Source organism: Bufo bufo, chromosome 3, assembly GCF_905171765.1.
Source record: "Bufo bufo chromosome 3, aBufBuf1.1, whole genome shotgun sequence".
NCBI lineage: Eukaryota > Metazoa > Chordata > Amphibia > Anura > Bufonidae > Bufo > Bufo bufo.
The window spans coordinates 247,527,446-247,545,818 of NC_053391.1; the positions used below are offsets into that span (position 1 = coordinate 247,527,446).

General features: G+C 43.4%; 1 protein-coding gene across 1 annotated transcript in view; it reads left to right on the plus strand.

The window, feature by feature from the left end:
- The first annotated feature begins 14,725 nt into the window (after positions 1-14,725).
- The window catches only part of AMPD2 (adenosine monophosphate deaminase 2), a 274,354-nt gene continuing 270,706 nt past the window's right edge, over positions 14,726-18,373 (plus strand). The window contains exon 1 of the mRNA XM_040424078.1: positions 14,726-14,855. Coding sequence (XP_040280012.1) covers positions 14,825-14,855 — 31 coding nt within the window. The 5' untranslated portion in view covers positions 14,726-14,824. The remainder of the gene's footprint in view (positions 14,856-18,373) is intronic.

Sequence of the window (18,373 nt, forward strand, 5' to 3'; positions counted from 1 at the left end):
TGGCTTTTTTTTTTCTGCTAGGTATTGTGAGTGTGACACCCTGTAACGGGATGAGTGGTGGCCTGGCCAATGGACACAGTACAGTCTGTGAGCCTAAAGCCTCTCGCTGTCTGGCAACTGTGATTATATCACAGAGAAAAAATAAATTGGCCTTTTTTTATATGCCAGGTATTGTGAGTGTGACACCCTGTAATGGTATGAGTGGTGGCCTGGTCAGTGGACACAGTACACTCTGTGAGCCTGCAGCCTCTCGCTGTCTGGCAACTGCGATTATATCACAGAGAACAAATAAATTGGCTTTTTTTTAATCTCCCAGGTATTGTGAGTGTGACACCCTGTAACGGTATGATTGGTGGCCTGGCCAGTGGACACAGTACAGTCTGTGAGCCTGCAGCCTCTCACTGTCTGGCAACTGTGATTATTTACGGCCCATAGTGTTGAGCCTGTCCACTGTCTCCTGCTCCCCTTGCACTATTCTTCTGACACGAAGCAACTGGCTATAGGGTAATGATCTGACCATGCTTTTAGGGTGGCAGGCTCAACACTATGGGCCGTAAATTTATTGAAAGAGGGTACCCTAAAAGACTGGTAGAACAACACACAGCGAAGGCCATGCAGCAGTCCAGAACAACCCTATTAGCAAAAGAGGTAGATAGGACTAGGGACACTAAACGTATCCCATTCATTACACGGTTCTCACCTCTGAGCAACAAAATTGGTGACATCTTGAAGGGACATTGGCCCATTTTGGGTAGTAACTTCAAATGCATTCCCGAATTTGCCAATCCTCCACTGATGTCGTATAGGCGTACACGCAATATCAAAGATCAGCTAGTACGGGCAGACATCGGGACTAATAAGATCTCCTTCAGCACATACTTTGGTGCATCCAGAAAAGGCTGCTTCCCCTGCCATGGATGTGTGAATTGCCCACTTATGTTAAGGGGGGCTTCTTTCACACACCCCCAGACAGGAGAAGAGTATACAATTAAACATCATGTGACCTGTGATTCTTCCTACGTAGTGTATCTATTGGAATGTCCCTGTCGTCTTCTCTATGTGGGAGAGACGACATGGGACGTCAAGACAAGATTGAATAACCATAGATACTCAATCAGGAAAAAGAGACTGGATCTACCGGTGTCAAAACACTTCGCTGAAGTCGGACATACTGAGAAGGACCTACGCTTCAGGGTCATAGACCAGGTCACCATGCCACGACGAGGGGGTGACAGGTCACTGACACTGAAGCAACGGGAACTATATTGGATTTACAAATTACAAACTTTGAAGCCTCGTGGACTTAATGTTGACTTTAGAGTGACCTAATTTTGTACCAGTGGGACTCTTTTGACCTTTATCTGAAAGTGTGAAAGGATAAGATTGTGCTCTTTATTTATCTCTTTTTTTTTTCATCTTTTTCAGATCATCATCATTTTTTCAGACTATCTCAATGGAGATCATTGTCTTAACTGAGAGGACATCGCCCGATATGAAATCCCTATGCGATCTACATATATTGTTTGTGCCTATATTATCTATTTTGTGGACTTCTCCCTGTATTTAACTATTATAAGACATGCTGAGGGGATTTGAGACCTGTATATAAAATACTATCTAGCTTTGGAATAAGGTGGAGGTTTGTGTATGGGTCAGAGGGGGAGGTGTGTTGATGTTAGGTGGGAGAGCGAGGGACATGTGACATGAGAATGTCACGGTCCCCTGTTCCGCATAGGTCCAAGCACTCAAAAATGACTGCGGGTCCTGTGTGTAACACCGGCATCCTCACTACCCCCGTCTAATGTTGCTGGAAGCGGAGGAGCAGTGATCGGAACCTGGGTCTGGATTGGCCTAAGGATCTGGCTGCAGTCAACGTTTTCCATGCATTCACTGATCCTTCATACCTCACGTTAGCACGGTTACCATGGTCACATTGTGACAACTAAGGTCTCTAACCTCCTGATTATGCGTAGTAAGCTGTGCGCGCTTGCGCGAGATTTGGGGAGAAGCCGCGAACTTTGGAAGCATCCCAGCACTGACGCACTGTATTGTGCGCATGCGTGGGTGGCTACGGGATCTGGAGAGAAGCCGCGAACATTGGAAGCATCCCAGCGTTTGTGCACATGCGCGGGATGTTGCGGACTCTCGCGATCCGCAGATGTTAGCCGGCGCCTGCGCAGTACACACTAGAAGACGCCAATATCGGATCGCACTATGGGATTTCGTACTGTGGGTTTGTCCCTCTTTTAATTTATAATTAATTAACACTGTTTTGCACCTGTAATATATGAGGGGGAGTAACACTAATTATGTATGTAATACTGGGTTATAACTGACTCGTATATATGTACTAGATATGGACACTATTATGGTCCACATATATTGACACACTGCAATATTTTATGAAGAAAGAACTATATTTTCACTGTTTTATACTCTTGTTCACTGAATATGTCCTTAATGAACAATTATGCTATTGTAATGAGCTTCACCTATATAATGTATTGAGAGCACTGGATTCACTAGCTTGACAAAGGCTCCATTGAGAGGGCTAAATTGCTGCATTGCGTTTGGGTGTGAATAAAATATCACCTATTTTCTACCACAAGACCGGAGTGCTGCTCATTTTCTTCATCTTCCTATATACACTGCGTGCAGAATTATTAGGCAAATGAGTATTTTGACCACATCATCCTCTTTATGCATGTTGTCTTACTCCAAGCTGTATAGGCTCGAAAGCCTACTACCAATTAAGCATATTAGGTGATGTGCATCTCTGTAATGAGAAGGGGTGTGGTCTAATGACATCGACACCCTATATTAGGTGTGCATAATTATTAGGCAACTTCCTTTCCTTTGGCAAAATGGGTCAAAAGAAGGACTTGACAGGCTCAGAAAAGTCAAAAATAGTGAGATATCTTGCAGAGGGATGCAGCACTCTTAAAATTGCAAAGCTTCTGAAGCGTGATCATCGAACAATCAAGCGTTTCATTCAAAATAGTCAACAGGGTCGCAAGAAGCGTGTGGAAAAACCAAGGCGCAAAATAACTGCCCATGAACTGAGAAAAGTCAAGCGTGCAGCTGCCAAGATGCCACTTGCCACCAGTTTGGCCATATTTCAGAGCTGCAACATCACTGGAGTGCCCAAAAGCACAAGGTGTGCAATACTCAGAGACATGGCCAAGGTAAGAAAGGCTGAAAGACGACCACCACTGAACAAGACACACAAGCTGAAACGTCAAGACTGGGCCAAGAAATATCTCAAGACTGATTTTTCTAAGGTTTTATGGACTGATGAAATGAGAGTGAGTCTTGATGGGCCAGATGGATGGGCCCGTGGCTGGATTGGTATAGGGCAGAGAGCTCCAGTCCGACTCAGACGCCAGCAAGGTGGAGGTGGAGTACTGGTTTGGGCTGGTATCATCAAAGATGAGCTTGTGGGGCCTTTTCGGGTTGAGGATGGAGTCAAGCTCAACTCCAGGTCCTACTGCCAGTTTCTGGAAGACACCTTCTTCAAGCAGTGGTACAGGAAGAAGTCTGCATCCTTCAAGAAAAACATGATTTTAATGCGGCACAATGCTCCATCACACGCGTCCAAGTACTCCACAGCGTGGCTGGCAAGAAAGGGTATAAAAGAAGAAAATCTAATGACATGGCCTTCTTGTTCACCTGATCTGAACCCCATTGAGAACCTGTGGTCCATCATCAAATGTGAGATTTACAAGGAGGGAAAACAGTACACCTCTCTGAACAGTGTCTGGGAGGCTGTGGTTGCTGCTGCACGCAATGTTGATGGTGAACAGATCAAAACACTGACAGAATCCATGGATGGCAGGCTTTTGAGTGTCCTTGCAAAGAAAGGTGGCTATATTGGTCACTGATTTGTTTTTGTTTTGTTTTTGAATGTCAGAAATGTATATTTGTGAATGTTGAGATGTTATATTGGTTTCACTGGTAAAAATAAATGATTGAAATGGGTATATATTTGTTTTTTGTTAAGTTGCCTAATAATTATGCACAGTAATAGTCACCTGCACACACAGATATCCCCCTAAAATAGCTAAAACTAAAAACAAACTAAAAACTACTTCCAAAAATATTCAGCTTTGATATTAATGAGTTTTTTGGGTTCATTGAGAACATGGTTGCTGTTCAATTATAAAATTAATCCTCAAAAATACAACTTGCCTAATAATTCTGCACTCCCTGTATATATATATATATATATATATGAAAAAGAAAAAAAAAAGCAGACTGATGTACCAGCCCTAAAAAGGGCTTTTTGGGGTGCTGTCAGGACGCTGTCCTTACAGCAGATGAGTCTGTGGACACAGAACACTGCCCTAGCTAACGCTTTCCCTATTAAATCAGCAGCAGCAGCACTGTCCCTCCTCTCACTAAGAATGCAGCTTCCGAATGAATCTAAAATGGATGCTGTCCAGGAGTTGGGAAGGTCTGGGAGGGAGGGTCTGCTGCTGATTGGCTGGAATGTGTCTGCTGACTGTGAGGTACAGGGTCAAAGTTTACACAATGATGACGAATAGGGGTCGGACCGAACATCGCATATGTTCGCCCGCCGCGGCGAACGCGAACAAGCTATGTTCACGGGGAACTATTCGCCGGCGAACTATTCGGGACATCACTACTTGCTATACCTGAATGATGTAATCGTCTATTCAAAATCCTATGAAGACCACTTAAAATATCTTGCAGAAGTTTTCCAAGTCCTCATCAAACATGGACTCAAAATCAAACCATCTAAGTGCTACTTACTAAAATCAGAAGTAAAGTACCTGGGACATGTCGGTTCTGAAGGTGTCAAGCCAGACCCAGACCCAGAAAAGATAGCTGCAGTCCGGAATTGGCCTACTCCTACCACAGTAAAAGAGGTGAGAAGTTTTCTTAGTTTTGCAGGATACTACAGACGTTTCATCCCTCACTTTACCCAGATTGCTGAACCAATACAAGAACTCCTAAGAAGTACCAGAAATCCCAGATACCGATTGAATGGAATGAAGAAAGAGATATTGCTTTCCAACTCTTGAAGAAGAAGTTGACAGAACCACCAATCTTAGGCTATCCAGATTATCAACAGCCATTCCGTATCTACACTGATGCCAGTAAGAAAGGCCTGGGAGCAGTCCTGTCTCAAGTGCAAGAAGGTAAAGAGAGAGTAATTGCTTATGCTAGCAGATCTCTTAGAGGTGCCGAGAGAAATGACCAGAACTACAGTTCCTTCAAGTTGAAATTTCTAGCTCTTGTGTGGGTTGTCACTGAAAAATGTAAAGACTACCTCGCAGCAACCCCATTTGTGGCCTATACCGATAACAACCCACTGGCGCACCTTAACACAGCCAAGTTAGGAGCCTTAGAACAAAGATGGGCCTCACGTCATGCCAACTACAACTTCATGATCAAGTACAGAACAGGCAAGTCAAATGAAAATGCGGATGCTTTATCCCGCCTGCCTACCAGAGAAGATCCTACTGAACAGATAGACGTATGGAAAGAAGTAAAGATGCCCGCCTTCTACCGACATTTTGCCCAACAAGATGTCATCACCATCAAAGGTAAAGAAGTTCTCCACTTCCAACAACAGACAGATCCAAAATCCCAAATTGAGAAAGAAAGTTGGATTAAGTTGCAAGCAGAGAGCAGAGTATTAGGTGAACTACAAGATTTCTTCACTAGTGGAAGAACACCAGAAATTATCCACAGGAAGAATGCAGACCCAGAGTTACTTAAGCTATGGAGACACCGAAAGCAACTCTTCATGCAAAAAGGGCTAATGTTAAGAAGAACCCTAGATCCAATCACCAATGATCGGCTGTATCAGATCCTAATACCACGCCGAGAGGCCAGAATCATCCTTGAACTGTACCATGATAGATCAGGAGACTTTGGTGTAAAAAAAAAAGAAGCTACTATCCGCAGAAATTTTATTGGATTGGAATGAGATGAAATATTGAAAATTGGTGTTGAGAATGCTCTACTTGTGCCATTGGAATAAGCGAAAGACATGACCAAAGAGCACCATTGCATCCAATTGTAAGCAAAACCCCTCTAGAAATAGTGGCCATTGATCATGTAAAGCTAGAACTAAGTCGCTCAGGATATACCTATGCCATGACAATAATTGATCACTACACCAAATTTGTAGTAGATGTACCTGTTAAAGACTTGACAGCCCAAACCACCATAATCAAGGATCTGCCTTTGAATCCCAACTATTCCATGAACTGTGTTAACTTCACAATTGTCAGAAGATTAGAACAACAGCTTACCATCCTCAAGGTAACGAACTTTGTAAAATTATCAAACCTTGATTGAAATGTTGAGGGCTGTACCACCTACTAAAAGAACCGAGTGGCCAACTCTACTACCTCAATTGATGTATACTTACAAAAATACCACCCATTGTTCTACTGGATATACCCCATATTACCTTATGTTTGGCCGTCAAGGAAAGTTACCTGCAGATCACACCCTGGATGTGCAAGTTCCAGATTCAATTAATCCTCTACCACAAACTGATTGGGTGAGTGAACATCAAAAACACCTAGTTGATGCCCAAGAGATTGTCCAAGTCTGTATGGCAAATGCACGCCACAAACAACAGAACGACTATAATCAGTCTGCTAAAGCAGAACCTTTAGAATTTGGTAACCATGTGTGGCTGAAAAATAATCCTCGCATTAGCAAGATGGATAGTAAATGGGAAAGAGAACCCTACCTCATCACAGCTATTCCTAATTGTGAGACTGATATCTATGAAATCACTAAAGAAAACAGAGCACCACGAATAGTGCATCGCAACCGTCTTAAGTTGTGTTTAAAAAGAGCTGTTCAAGAAGAAATTCCATCCACAGCGCAAGTGCCTGAAAAATCAGCTGATCTAGAAGAACAAATGCGGACAATTGGGAAACTGTTACTGGAATCAGATCCTCTACAGTGGTTCCTTATGCCTTATTAGCAAAGGCCAATACAGTTCCACTTCAGCCAGAAGAACTACCTCATGGAGGATCCTCAGAAACCCAGATGTACCCAGTTCTCTTGAACAAACGTCTATGGAGTCACTACAACTTCGGAGATCCGACCGGACAACTAAGGGATAGTCGTCTGCCCGTTACAGAGAATTTCTGCAGCCGTAGCCGAGAAGAAGGCTTCCAGCCCTGCCTGTTCAACAGTAATTCTATTTTTATTACAATTTAAAGCTACAGAGTCCGGGTGAGAGACTTCTTACTTTCATTGTTTCGCCTTACCCTAAGGACTCTCTATAAACCTTCTTCTACCTATTTTTGCAACGTTTAAGCCCGGAGATAGACTTTAACGTACCTGAGCCTCCGTTATGTTCCACTATTGACATTTTGCTCAGGGAACGGACTCATGCCCTGTGAGCCTCCTGTAGGAATTATTGTTGGATTTCACTATGGACTATCCTGGTTCTTACTGTTCGCTGTGCCAGGTCAGCGCCCCAGATCACCAGTCTTGAAAGAAAACTACAGCCCCTTGTTACCCATACTATACTTTAATGTATTTCAATATTCTGAATACATATATCTGTGCCTAACCTTTTTCTCTTGAAGCTAAAAGAAGAAAATACAAGAATAGGGTTACGGTATTGTCCTCTATGCATGCATGCACTCTCTTTATTTATATTTTTCAGGAAGAAACGTCACCGAGTCAAGAATGTGTCGAGGCCGACACATGTTAAATGAGGGTGTATGCAGCCTCCCACTTGATGTGTGTATGGGTCACTGCAAAGTTGTCATGTTCCATGTTATGTCATTAGCATAGTCCTGTGATCTAGCTGATAGATTCCTGTTAACAGGCTGTTAGGTGCACTACACATATTCCACCACTAGATGGGGATAGCACTAATATATACATATATATATACACTCACCTAAAGAATTATTAGGAACACCTGTTCTATTTCTCATTAATGCAATTATCTAGTCAACCAATCACATGGCAGTTGCTTTAATGCATTTAGGGGTGTGGTCCTGGTCAAGACAATCTCCTGAACTCCAAACTGAAAGTCAGAGTGGGAAAGAAAGGTGATTTAAGCAATTTTGAGCGTGGCATGGTTGTTGGTGCCAGACGGGCTGGTCTGAGTATTTCACAATCTGCTCAGTTACTGGGATTTTCACGCACAACCATTTCTAGGGTTTACAAAGAATGGTGTGAAAAGGGAAAAACATCCAGTATGCGGCAGTCCTGTGGGCAAAAATGCCTTGTGGATGCTAGAGGTCAGAGGAGAATGGGCCGACTGATTTAAGCTGATAGAAGAGCAACGTTGACTGAAATAACCACTCGTTACAATCGAGGTATGCAGCAAAGCATTTGTGAAGCCACAACACGCACAACCTTGAGGCGGATGGGCTACAACAGCAGAAGACCCCACCGGGTACCACTCATCTCCACTACAAATAGGAAAAAGAGGCTACAATTTGCACAAGCTCACCAAAATTGGACTATTGAAGACTGGAAAAATGTTGCCTGGTCTGATGAGTCTCGATTTCTGTTGAGACATTCAAATGGTAGAGTCCGAATTTGGCGTAAACACAATGAGAACATGTATCCATCCTCTGATGGCTACTTCCTGCAGGATAATGCACCATGTCACAAAGCTCGAATCATTTCAAATTGGTTTCTTGAACATGACAATGAGTTCACTGTACTAAAATGGCCCCCACAGTCACCAGATCTCAACCCAATAGAGCATCTTTGGGATGTGGTGGAACGGGAGCTTCGTGTCCTGGATGTGCATCCCTCAAATTTCCATCAACTGCAAGATGCTATCCTATCAATATGGGCCAACATTTCTAAAAAATGCTATCAGCACCTTGTTGAATCAATGCCACGTAGAATTAAGGCAGTTCTGAAGGCAAAAGGTGGTCCAACACTGTATTAGTATTGTGTTCCTAATAATTCTTTAGGTGAGTGTATATATATATATATATATATATATATATATATATAGTACAGACCAAAAGTTTGGACACACCTTCTCATTCAAAGAGTTTTCTTTATTTTCATGACTATGAAAATTGTAGATTCACACTGAAGGCATCAAAACTATGAATTAACACATGTGGAATTATATTCATAACAAACAAGAGTGAAACAACTGAAAATATGTCATATTCTAGGTTCTTCAAAGTAGCCACCTTTTGCTTTGATTACTGCTTTGCACACTGTTGATGTCACGGCTGAGGATGGGGAAAATCCTCAGCCGTGCCATGCCCGAAGATGTAAGGCGGCTCGGTCAGGACGACAGGATTAGGGAGCAGGTCACCTCCTAAACGCATCCCTAATCTGACCCTGACTCCTAGCTACATGAGCCAACCTTGATGGTAGGAGGGCTCATGCACCGGAACCTTGAAGTCCCTGCTAGCCCTCAGGATGGCCCTAACCTAGGAGCAGGGTAAGACGGCCTGTTTCTTCTGAACGCGGAGGAACAGGGGTCTCACTGGCCAAGCTGCAAGGAATGGGGGAACACATACAACATACAGATATGACAGGGGAACTAAACAAGTTCCACACGTACCTGTCACAGCCACGCTGACTGGAACCCATGCATGCACTACTCATGTCCACAGAACACAAAGGGACATAGCACACATAACACACAGGTAACCAGGACATCCATAGTTGCACTAAATAGGAAACAAAGGGAAACATCAACTGAACATCATGCAAACATAACTAATACTTCACAGATAAACCTATGGCCACAAGGGTGGCCCCCACTGGCAGATGATGTACACAGGAGGCTGCTCCAGCTACACATGGCTGAAGCAACCCACCGAGACATGCCAAACACTGAGGCTTTATAGGCCTAAGAGGCCACACCCACACAGACACACCCAGTGTCTCACACACACAGAAAGGGAGTTAACCCTTCCAACACCTGGGAAGGGAAAACACCACTTAAAGGGGAAGTGACCAAACCAAGATCACACTGTGGCTGTTGCCGCAGGCAACGACATGGGTGGCTACCATGTCCTGGGAGTCAGCCCGCAGGCCGGGACACTGCCACCACATGTACACATCCAACCAAACGTTGCCACGGGCAGCCACAGTGAAGGGAAGAGTCCTAGTGCACACACAACACAAAACACAGTGCACAACAGACAAACAAACACAACACCCAACATGAGTGTTGTTAGGTGCAACCGCATGCAATGCAGCAAGCTGCCCAGCACCGCTCAGGCTGCTCTGCTGAAACTAACACCATACAACTAGTTGCCCGCGGCAACCACAGGTGAGGCCACAAACCAGCGGCCCTCAGCTGTGATTGAAGACCAAAACCAAACCGCAGGCATGCGGTTGAGGAGTCACGACCATAGCCGTGGCCGTGACACTTGATGAGCTTCAAGAGGTCGTCCCCTGAAATGGTTTTCACTTCATAGGTGTGCCCTGTCAGGTTTAATAAGTGGGATTTCTTGCCTTATAAATGGGGTTGGGACCATCAGTTGTGTTGAGGAGAAGTCAGGTGGATATACAGCTGATAGTCCTACTGAATAGACTGTTAGAATTTGTATTATGGCAAGAAAAAAGCAGCTAAGTAAAGAAAAACGAGTGGCCATCATTACTTTAAGAAATGAAGGTCAGTCAGTCAGCCGAAAAATTGGGAAAACTTTGAAAGTAAGGGCTATTTGACCATGAAGGAGAGTGATGGGTGCTGCGCCAGATGACTGGCCTCCACAGTCACCGGACCTGAACCCAGTCGAGATGGTTTGGGGTGAGCTGGACCGCAGAGTGAAGGCAAAAGGGCCAACAAGTGCTAAGCATCTCTGGGAACTCCTTCAAGACTGTTGGAAGACCATTTCAGGGGACTACTTCTTGAAGCTCATCAAGAGAATGCCAAGAGTGTGCAAAGCAGTAATTAAAGCAAAAGGTGGCTACTTTGAAGAACCTAGAATATGACATATTTTCAGTTGTTTCACACTTGTTTGTTATGTATATAATTCCACATGTGTTAATTCATAGTTTTGATGCCTTCATAGAAAACTCTTTGAATGAGAAGGTGTGTCCAAACTTTTGGTTTGTACTGTACCTCTGTAGTATTTGATCAATGTAAGCTTATAAATTTGAGGTTGATGAGTCGACCCCTGAAATAATCTGACGACCGGGTGGGTTAATGAAAGTCTTATGTATTTTAGGCAGAAAATAAAAATAAGGTGTGGAAGGGAAGGGAACTTTGAGGAATTGTTTTTTTTTTTTTTTTGTCAATATCTTATCTATAAATCCCCTATCGACGAGTACTGCCAAGGTCTTCTTGAATTCGTCAATGGGATTCTCTGGCAGTTTGGTGTAGTATTTCTCGTAAGATAGGATTCTTAGAGCCTCATTGTTGTAGGCGGTTGCGTCCAGAATGACAATCCCCCCTTCCTTGTCAGCACTTTTGATAACTATTTCTCTATTGGATTTAGGGGGGAGATTGCTCTAACCTGGGCACTAGTGAGATTCTGAGGAGGTTTAGTCCCTAACTGACCGGGATTGACTAAGGTCTTAAGGTCGGTAAGGACCAGGTTATAAAATGTTTCTAGGTGTGGCCCTCGATTCTCCACTGGATAGAACGTGGATCGTGGTTTAAATTGAGATGGAATGGGACAATCAAAAAGTTCCTCAATTAGGGCATCAACCTCATTCTCATCCGTCTCAGTTGGTTGTGAATTAGTGATGGTACAGGGGATAGAATTAATGGTATAATTCTATAGTGTATAGTGGCGTTTAAGTGTCAACTTCCATATATATTGATTTAGGTCGACAAACAGTTCAAACATATCGGGCCCTCTGGAGGGGCAGAATGACAAGCCTCTCAAGAGGACCTCTATTTCACTCCTATTGAGACTGTAGTTAGAAAGGTTGAATATACCTTTCTCCTTCAGTACTTCAGTAGATTGCTTCCCACCACCCATGGTTCCGGCCTTGCTTTTTTGGTGTCTGGACCTGTACCTTTTCCCCCCTCTGCGTCCTTTTCGCCTGACATTGTTCTTTTGTTTTTGCGTGAAGGCGGTTGGATGGGGCTGAAGAATTGAGTAATTTTCAAGTTTTGCTGTAGGCGCAGGTTCAAAAAAAGGTTAGGTTGCGCAGGTGAGGACTTGGTGAGGTAGGGTGATAATAACTGAATACTCGAAAGGACTGGTCTGGACCCAATGGGGGTACCCGCTGAAGGAGACAAATGATTTAAAGAGGACTGGTCATCCAGGTTAATGGGTAGAACTAAGAAGGGTTCTACACTTGATGATTCATCACTATAGACTGACAAATTGTCCACCATATGGGGGGATAAAGATACATTGACTAACGGGGTGTGTGGAGGACTCATGGAAATGACAATGTTATTGGTGGGATGGGTGGAGAGAGGACCAGGACTACACATTGGGGTTGGTGTATTCTGAATGGCCACTGTAAAAAGGGGCACATCAGAAACAAGTGATGTATTTGGTGATATTATAGTACTATTAGGACCTCAAGGAGAGTTACTGGGAACCTTACATTCCACTTTCTGTGAATTTGCCTCAACAAAGGTATTTGGCTGAGGATTTATCTGGAACACCTCAGGATGATGAGGGTCCTGAGGACAATTTTGGTGAGTGAAATTTAAGGGAATGGATGTGGCCAGCTTCTCCACCTGGTTGAGATTGGTGCCCACTGGACCTTTGCAGGAGTGGGAAGTCAGGTATGCATGATTAGTTTGGTCCAATGACTGCCGAAGGGCGGCAGCGTATGATTTACCTGAAACAGTGGACGCACTAGATATTGTAATCAGAATATTTCCCGTAGCAGGTGGTAGCTGTGAGTTTTTCACTCCTGTAAAAGGTCCTGCCTGAGATATTACTATACGTGAAGTGTTAGGAATTTGAAGGGTTTTGCCTGGACCTCGAGGTCATATGTTGGACCGGACTTTAACTATTTGGCCGAGTACTAGGTTGAGGACTGTTGGGGCATTGGCGAATAGTACTGTCAATGTTTAATGTGTCCAGTTTTATAGTCATGAATATCTTGTAAAAGTTTCTTAAATTTCTTCCTCACCTCATTGTACTCTAGCTTTTGGAAGAAATACCTCGAAGGAAGGGTCTGTGCAGTCTGATCATAGATATTATAACCATCGGCGATACGCATTGCCAACCCCCTACAAAGATCACGCTGTTTGTTTATAAGGGTAGTCATAAGGGATCTAGCACACTCATCAATCTGTCCATACCACTGTGTGGTGAATTCTGCATCATTCAAAAATATTGGTTTGAATGAAATACGCAAACCCCTAGGAATAATACCTAGGTGTGAGTACAGACTTAGAAAGTACCAGTCAATCTCGTGATGTATAAAGTCCTTCAAATCCTTCGGTAAAGTTTCAATTGCACCTGGTGGGAGAGATATCCTGAGTCAGCCCTATGGGTTCCAGCTGGTGCTTCCAGGGAGGAGGACCGGTGCATAATGCAAAGAAGAAGAGAAAAAAAGGGGAGCGTAAATGGGTATAAGGGTAAATGGAAACAAGGGGAAAAATAAGGAAGGGAAAGAACGGAGGGAGGAGGAAATGATGTTCGGAATAAGGGATTGGGTTGGAGGGGCGCCAAATAATGCCAAAAGTGAAAGACAAAGGAATAGAAAAATCGTCTGCTGACACTCAATTGAACCAAAGGTTCATACAGCGCCCCGACTAGCGGGTCGCAGTGGACAAAGACACAAGGAGAAAAAGAACTGTTGGAGGTAAAGAAAGGAGGAAAGCAAGAGATAATAACCCCCAGGGGTGTAGAGGCTTCTGAAGGACACCAAGGGGACTACTAATCTACAGGTGACCTCGGCGAGGGAGGGTTTGGCATCAAGTGCCTTGCGCTTATCTTGCGCCACCCTCCCTGGTGAAGTGAGTAAAACACAAAGTGTGTGTGTACACACCCTACTGGGTTTTATTTCTACACATAATTTATCAGTCTAATGTAATTGTTTTTATTTTTATTTATATATTTATTCCGCCTGTTGTTTCCACTAAGGGCCTCCCTCCCCACTCATTATCTCGGTCACTCCACACTGTGGACTTTTTTAGTCCTGTCTAATTCACAGATTCCTCACATTGGCCTTTGGGGTCTTTTGCCTCCACACCACTTAGGAAGCCTCTAGACCCCTGGGGTTATTATCTCTTTCTTTCCTCCTTTCTTTACCTTGGCACTCCACCAGTTCTTTTTCTCCTTGTGTATTTGCATAATGGACATACACATGCAGAAAGAACAGGGATGATCTGTGTGCTTTTCACATCTGTATGTCCATTTAGCAAACTGATAGAGCATGTCCTATACTTGCTTTAAAAATGTGGACCACTGACCCATTGAAGTGAATGGGTATGCAAAAAATGTGGATGCAACACAGACCATGATTTGCAGGCCGTAAAGCAGATACGGTTGATTGCATGGGGCCTAAAGAGAAGGTTCACCTCCGCAAAAAAATTATTTTAATGTTTCAAAGTATCTATGAAAAATGCAAGACAATGCCTATAGACGTACAAACTTTTCATTGTGACAGACTGCAAACAAACCCTTCCTCTACAGATTGTCGGGGACTGATACTGTAGATGGCAATATGACTTCAGAATTGGAGTATATAAATGTGGCCATGTGGGTGACACCCATGTGTTCCTGTCTCTTACTTATCCCTGGATCACTTCCTATTTGAAGATGATTAACAGAACAGATCTGCTCTTTGGTCAGGCGTGACTGCTGTGGCCAAACTTATAGCAACAAGACCTGGTGACAGTTCTGCTTTTCTGTGAATAGTAATATATTCTGTTTCACAAATTCTTGCTCCTGTTCAAGTCATGATGAATACACCCAAACCTCTACAGAGAGGTAGGTAGTCACTTTTATACAATCCTCCATAATTCATGATATGAAATTAACTTAAGGGGGTATTCTAGGATTTAGTAATTGATGTCCTATCTTTAGGATAGAGAGTCAATATCTGATCAGTGGGGGTTCAACAATCAAAACCCAGCTGATCAGCTGTGGCACTGTAGCTCCTGTGCCAGAAGTCAGCTCTGAAAACTGTGTAATGGACAGGGCTTGTTACAGCAGCACTGCATCTATTCACTTCAGTGGGAGCAGTAACCAGCTATGTCCAGTACACAGCTATGCTGAAACAGCTTATTTTTTTTACCATAGGGCTCTATACGATTTCACTTGCCCCATTACTAAATATTTTGTTGTTGGATCTGTCGTTGGACAGGCATCTGACCCTAATAGTTTCAATCTATTTTTGGGACACTTATACTCACCTGTGCATATAATCTGTGTATTTGTGGGTTTGACTGGTCTCAAAAATATACAAAAAGTATCATGTCCATTGATTATTGTCTCTAACTGATCTGTTACCTGTTGAATCTGCTATGTAAATACCCTGGTAGCGCCTCCAGTGACTGTATGGAAGTGACGCACCTCATCTGGCGATCTTCGCCTGCCCAGATGGTGTTTGTGTGAACTGGAGTTAGCTCATCTCTATGTCTCGACATCTCCATCTTAGATCCGCCCCCTCATAGCGCTGGACCTACCTCTTACTGTAGATGGCTGGCCTCAGCGAATGGGCGGCACTGACACATTGTTGGTGCCGATCCCGATCATGTGACTCTGCGCTGTGACGCGGGTACCTAGCGACCAGTTACGTCACGACCCGCGTGACCCATCATGTGATCCTAGGGGCGGACTCAATTAAAACTGCGCTGTCTTAAAAAGAACGCCAGCACGAGTAATCGCTCCCCACTGCCATACGCAGGAGAGGAGCGGACCCAGGAATCCTATATACATGGCGAGCTAACTACTCTCTATTCACTAATAGCATTGTTCTTTACTTGCTGGCGCCGGCATATTTGGTAGTGTCTGATGCTGGAGGAGCGCCCACTATGTATATTTATTGATTTCCTGATATTCATTGGTCCCCTGATGACCTGGCCCATTGCCAGTGAAACGCGTTGGGACAGTATATACGATATATGATTGTTTGTCTGCCCCAGGGTGTGATTGGTCTTTAAACTCTGATGAAGCTGGGCAGTCACCATATTGCCTACAAGGGACACCAAGGGACAGACCGAGAGGGGTGTTTTTGTTTATAAGTGAGAATTAAGGGATGTTTTAGGGCAAGAGACCCAGTATCTGTCTCCCTCTTTTATTGTATCCCTTTGTTTCCGCACTCACCCTCTGAGTAAGCCAGTGAGCACACCTTGTGGCTGCTTAAACTCTCCACCAGAGCACTCTGGTTGGCAGTAGATGACTATCTTTTGAGGTAGTTTTGTTTGATTAATTATTGGGCCTATCATTTTAACATATGATGAATTAAAGATTGTTTTAAGGTTTTCCCATTATTCAATTATTGTTTTTCATAACTTGCGTGCCATATTTATACATTTGGTGTGACGGGTGACGATTCTGGTAAAGTCATTTATTTGAAACAGCTTATTGACAGAATCCTGAGGACAGCCCATCAATAACTAAATCCTGGAATACCCCTTTAAGGCTCATGTATAATGGACAACATAGCATTTACTGATGCAATTACAGTTTTCTGGCCTAGTTCCATTATTTGTTTGTTCCATTTGTTGTCATTCATTTAAGGACCAAGAACTGTGGGTATGAAACTGTTTATTGTTAATGAAACCACAATCATATCTCAAAATAAAGGTCTGCCTGGGTGTTACCATTTCAGGGTGTGCCCCTGCACAGTGACACTTGCACAACTGATTGGATAGCGTCAGACTGTACTGAGACACTGGTAACACCCGGATGGACCTTTATTGTAGACTGCTGGCAATTCATTCATAAGCTTCTAGTTGGAATAATAGAGGGACAGCACAACATACAGTCCTAACAACCAATGTTGGACTGGGGTGCCTAGGGCCACCAGTAAAATGTATTTTGGGGGACCACGGTACATTTAAATATTACCTGCTCACACAGCAGCAAGATGCTACCAGATGATTGAATATGGGGGTCCCTGCAGCAACTTTGAGAAGGTAGGTCCTGGAGAAAAGAGGATGGCTAGCCTTCCTCTATACCTAGAAGTCATCTCAGCTATCTGATCGTGTCTATAATAATAAACTGGGGAGTTTCTTTAATAATCTATCAAGTTTTTTATATGAACATAGGCTGGTTCATGTGCTGTACATTGAAGATATGTATGTGGTGCAGTAAGTCCCCCCCCCCCCTCCCCACACACACACCGCACCGGGGGGATTCACCTGTAACCCTGAGGGCCAGTCCAAGCCTGCTAACAACAGATGCTCCAGAAATGTTAATACATGAGAATGCAAGTAGTAACTTAATCAGACATGTCAGGAGAGGTGACACGTCCCTGATAACGCACAGTATGGGAAAATAAATAGCAATTATGGAATATGGGATCTACTGAGGCATTAGCATCAGATCCTTCAAGTCCAATAAGTTGTGAGATAGGGCATCCATGGATTGGACATATTTTTCTAGCACATATCACAGATGCTCAATCGGATTGCGATCTGGGGAATTTGGACAGCAAGTCATTACCTTGAGCTCTTTGTCATATTCCTCAAACCAACTACAGGTGAAACTCGAAAAATTGGAATATTGTGCAAAAGTCCATTTATTTCAGTGATCCAAATTGAAAGGAATTGCATTAATGCAGCTTAAAATTAGAATTTTGTGAAAAGGTTCAATATTCTAGGCTCAAAGTGTCACACTCTAGTCGGCTAATTAATCCATACCCCCTGAGCAAAGGTACCTCAAAATTGTGACTTTGGGGTTTCATAAGCTATAAGCCCTAATCATCCAAATTATAACAAATAAAGGCTTGAAATATCTCGCTTTGCATGTAATGAGTCTATCACATATGTTAGGAAAAGAGAAGTGTAGCAGCTCTCACCTGCCCTTCCTTTAGTTGTGAGCACGGATGGCCCGTGTCAGGTGCGGGCAGCAAATGCAGAAAGAAGTTGAGAAAAATCCAGCTCCACTTTAAAGGAATGTGCGTTTATTCAGCTTGCGGTTAAAAACTCATCCATAAAATACTAAATTTAGCAGTCTTGTCTACATGTTTCGGGCTACCAGAGACATTTCCAGCCCTTCTTCATGACACAGAAAGACATTAAAAGTGAGACCTTTTAAACCCCGCCACCAGTCAGGTATCCACCTGCACATATAGGAAACCTATGGCAGGTAATACCACATTACATGCGACATCATGTCATCCAAAACATGTAACTGCCAATATACCCAGGGGGGATATCATCCGTGCAAAAAGGAATTGCACGGAAGAAATTAGCTTTATGGAGGAAGCTGGACACATTTGCCATAGACTGGGTAAAAGAGGCTATAACATTAAACATGTAAAAGATGCTATAGCTCAG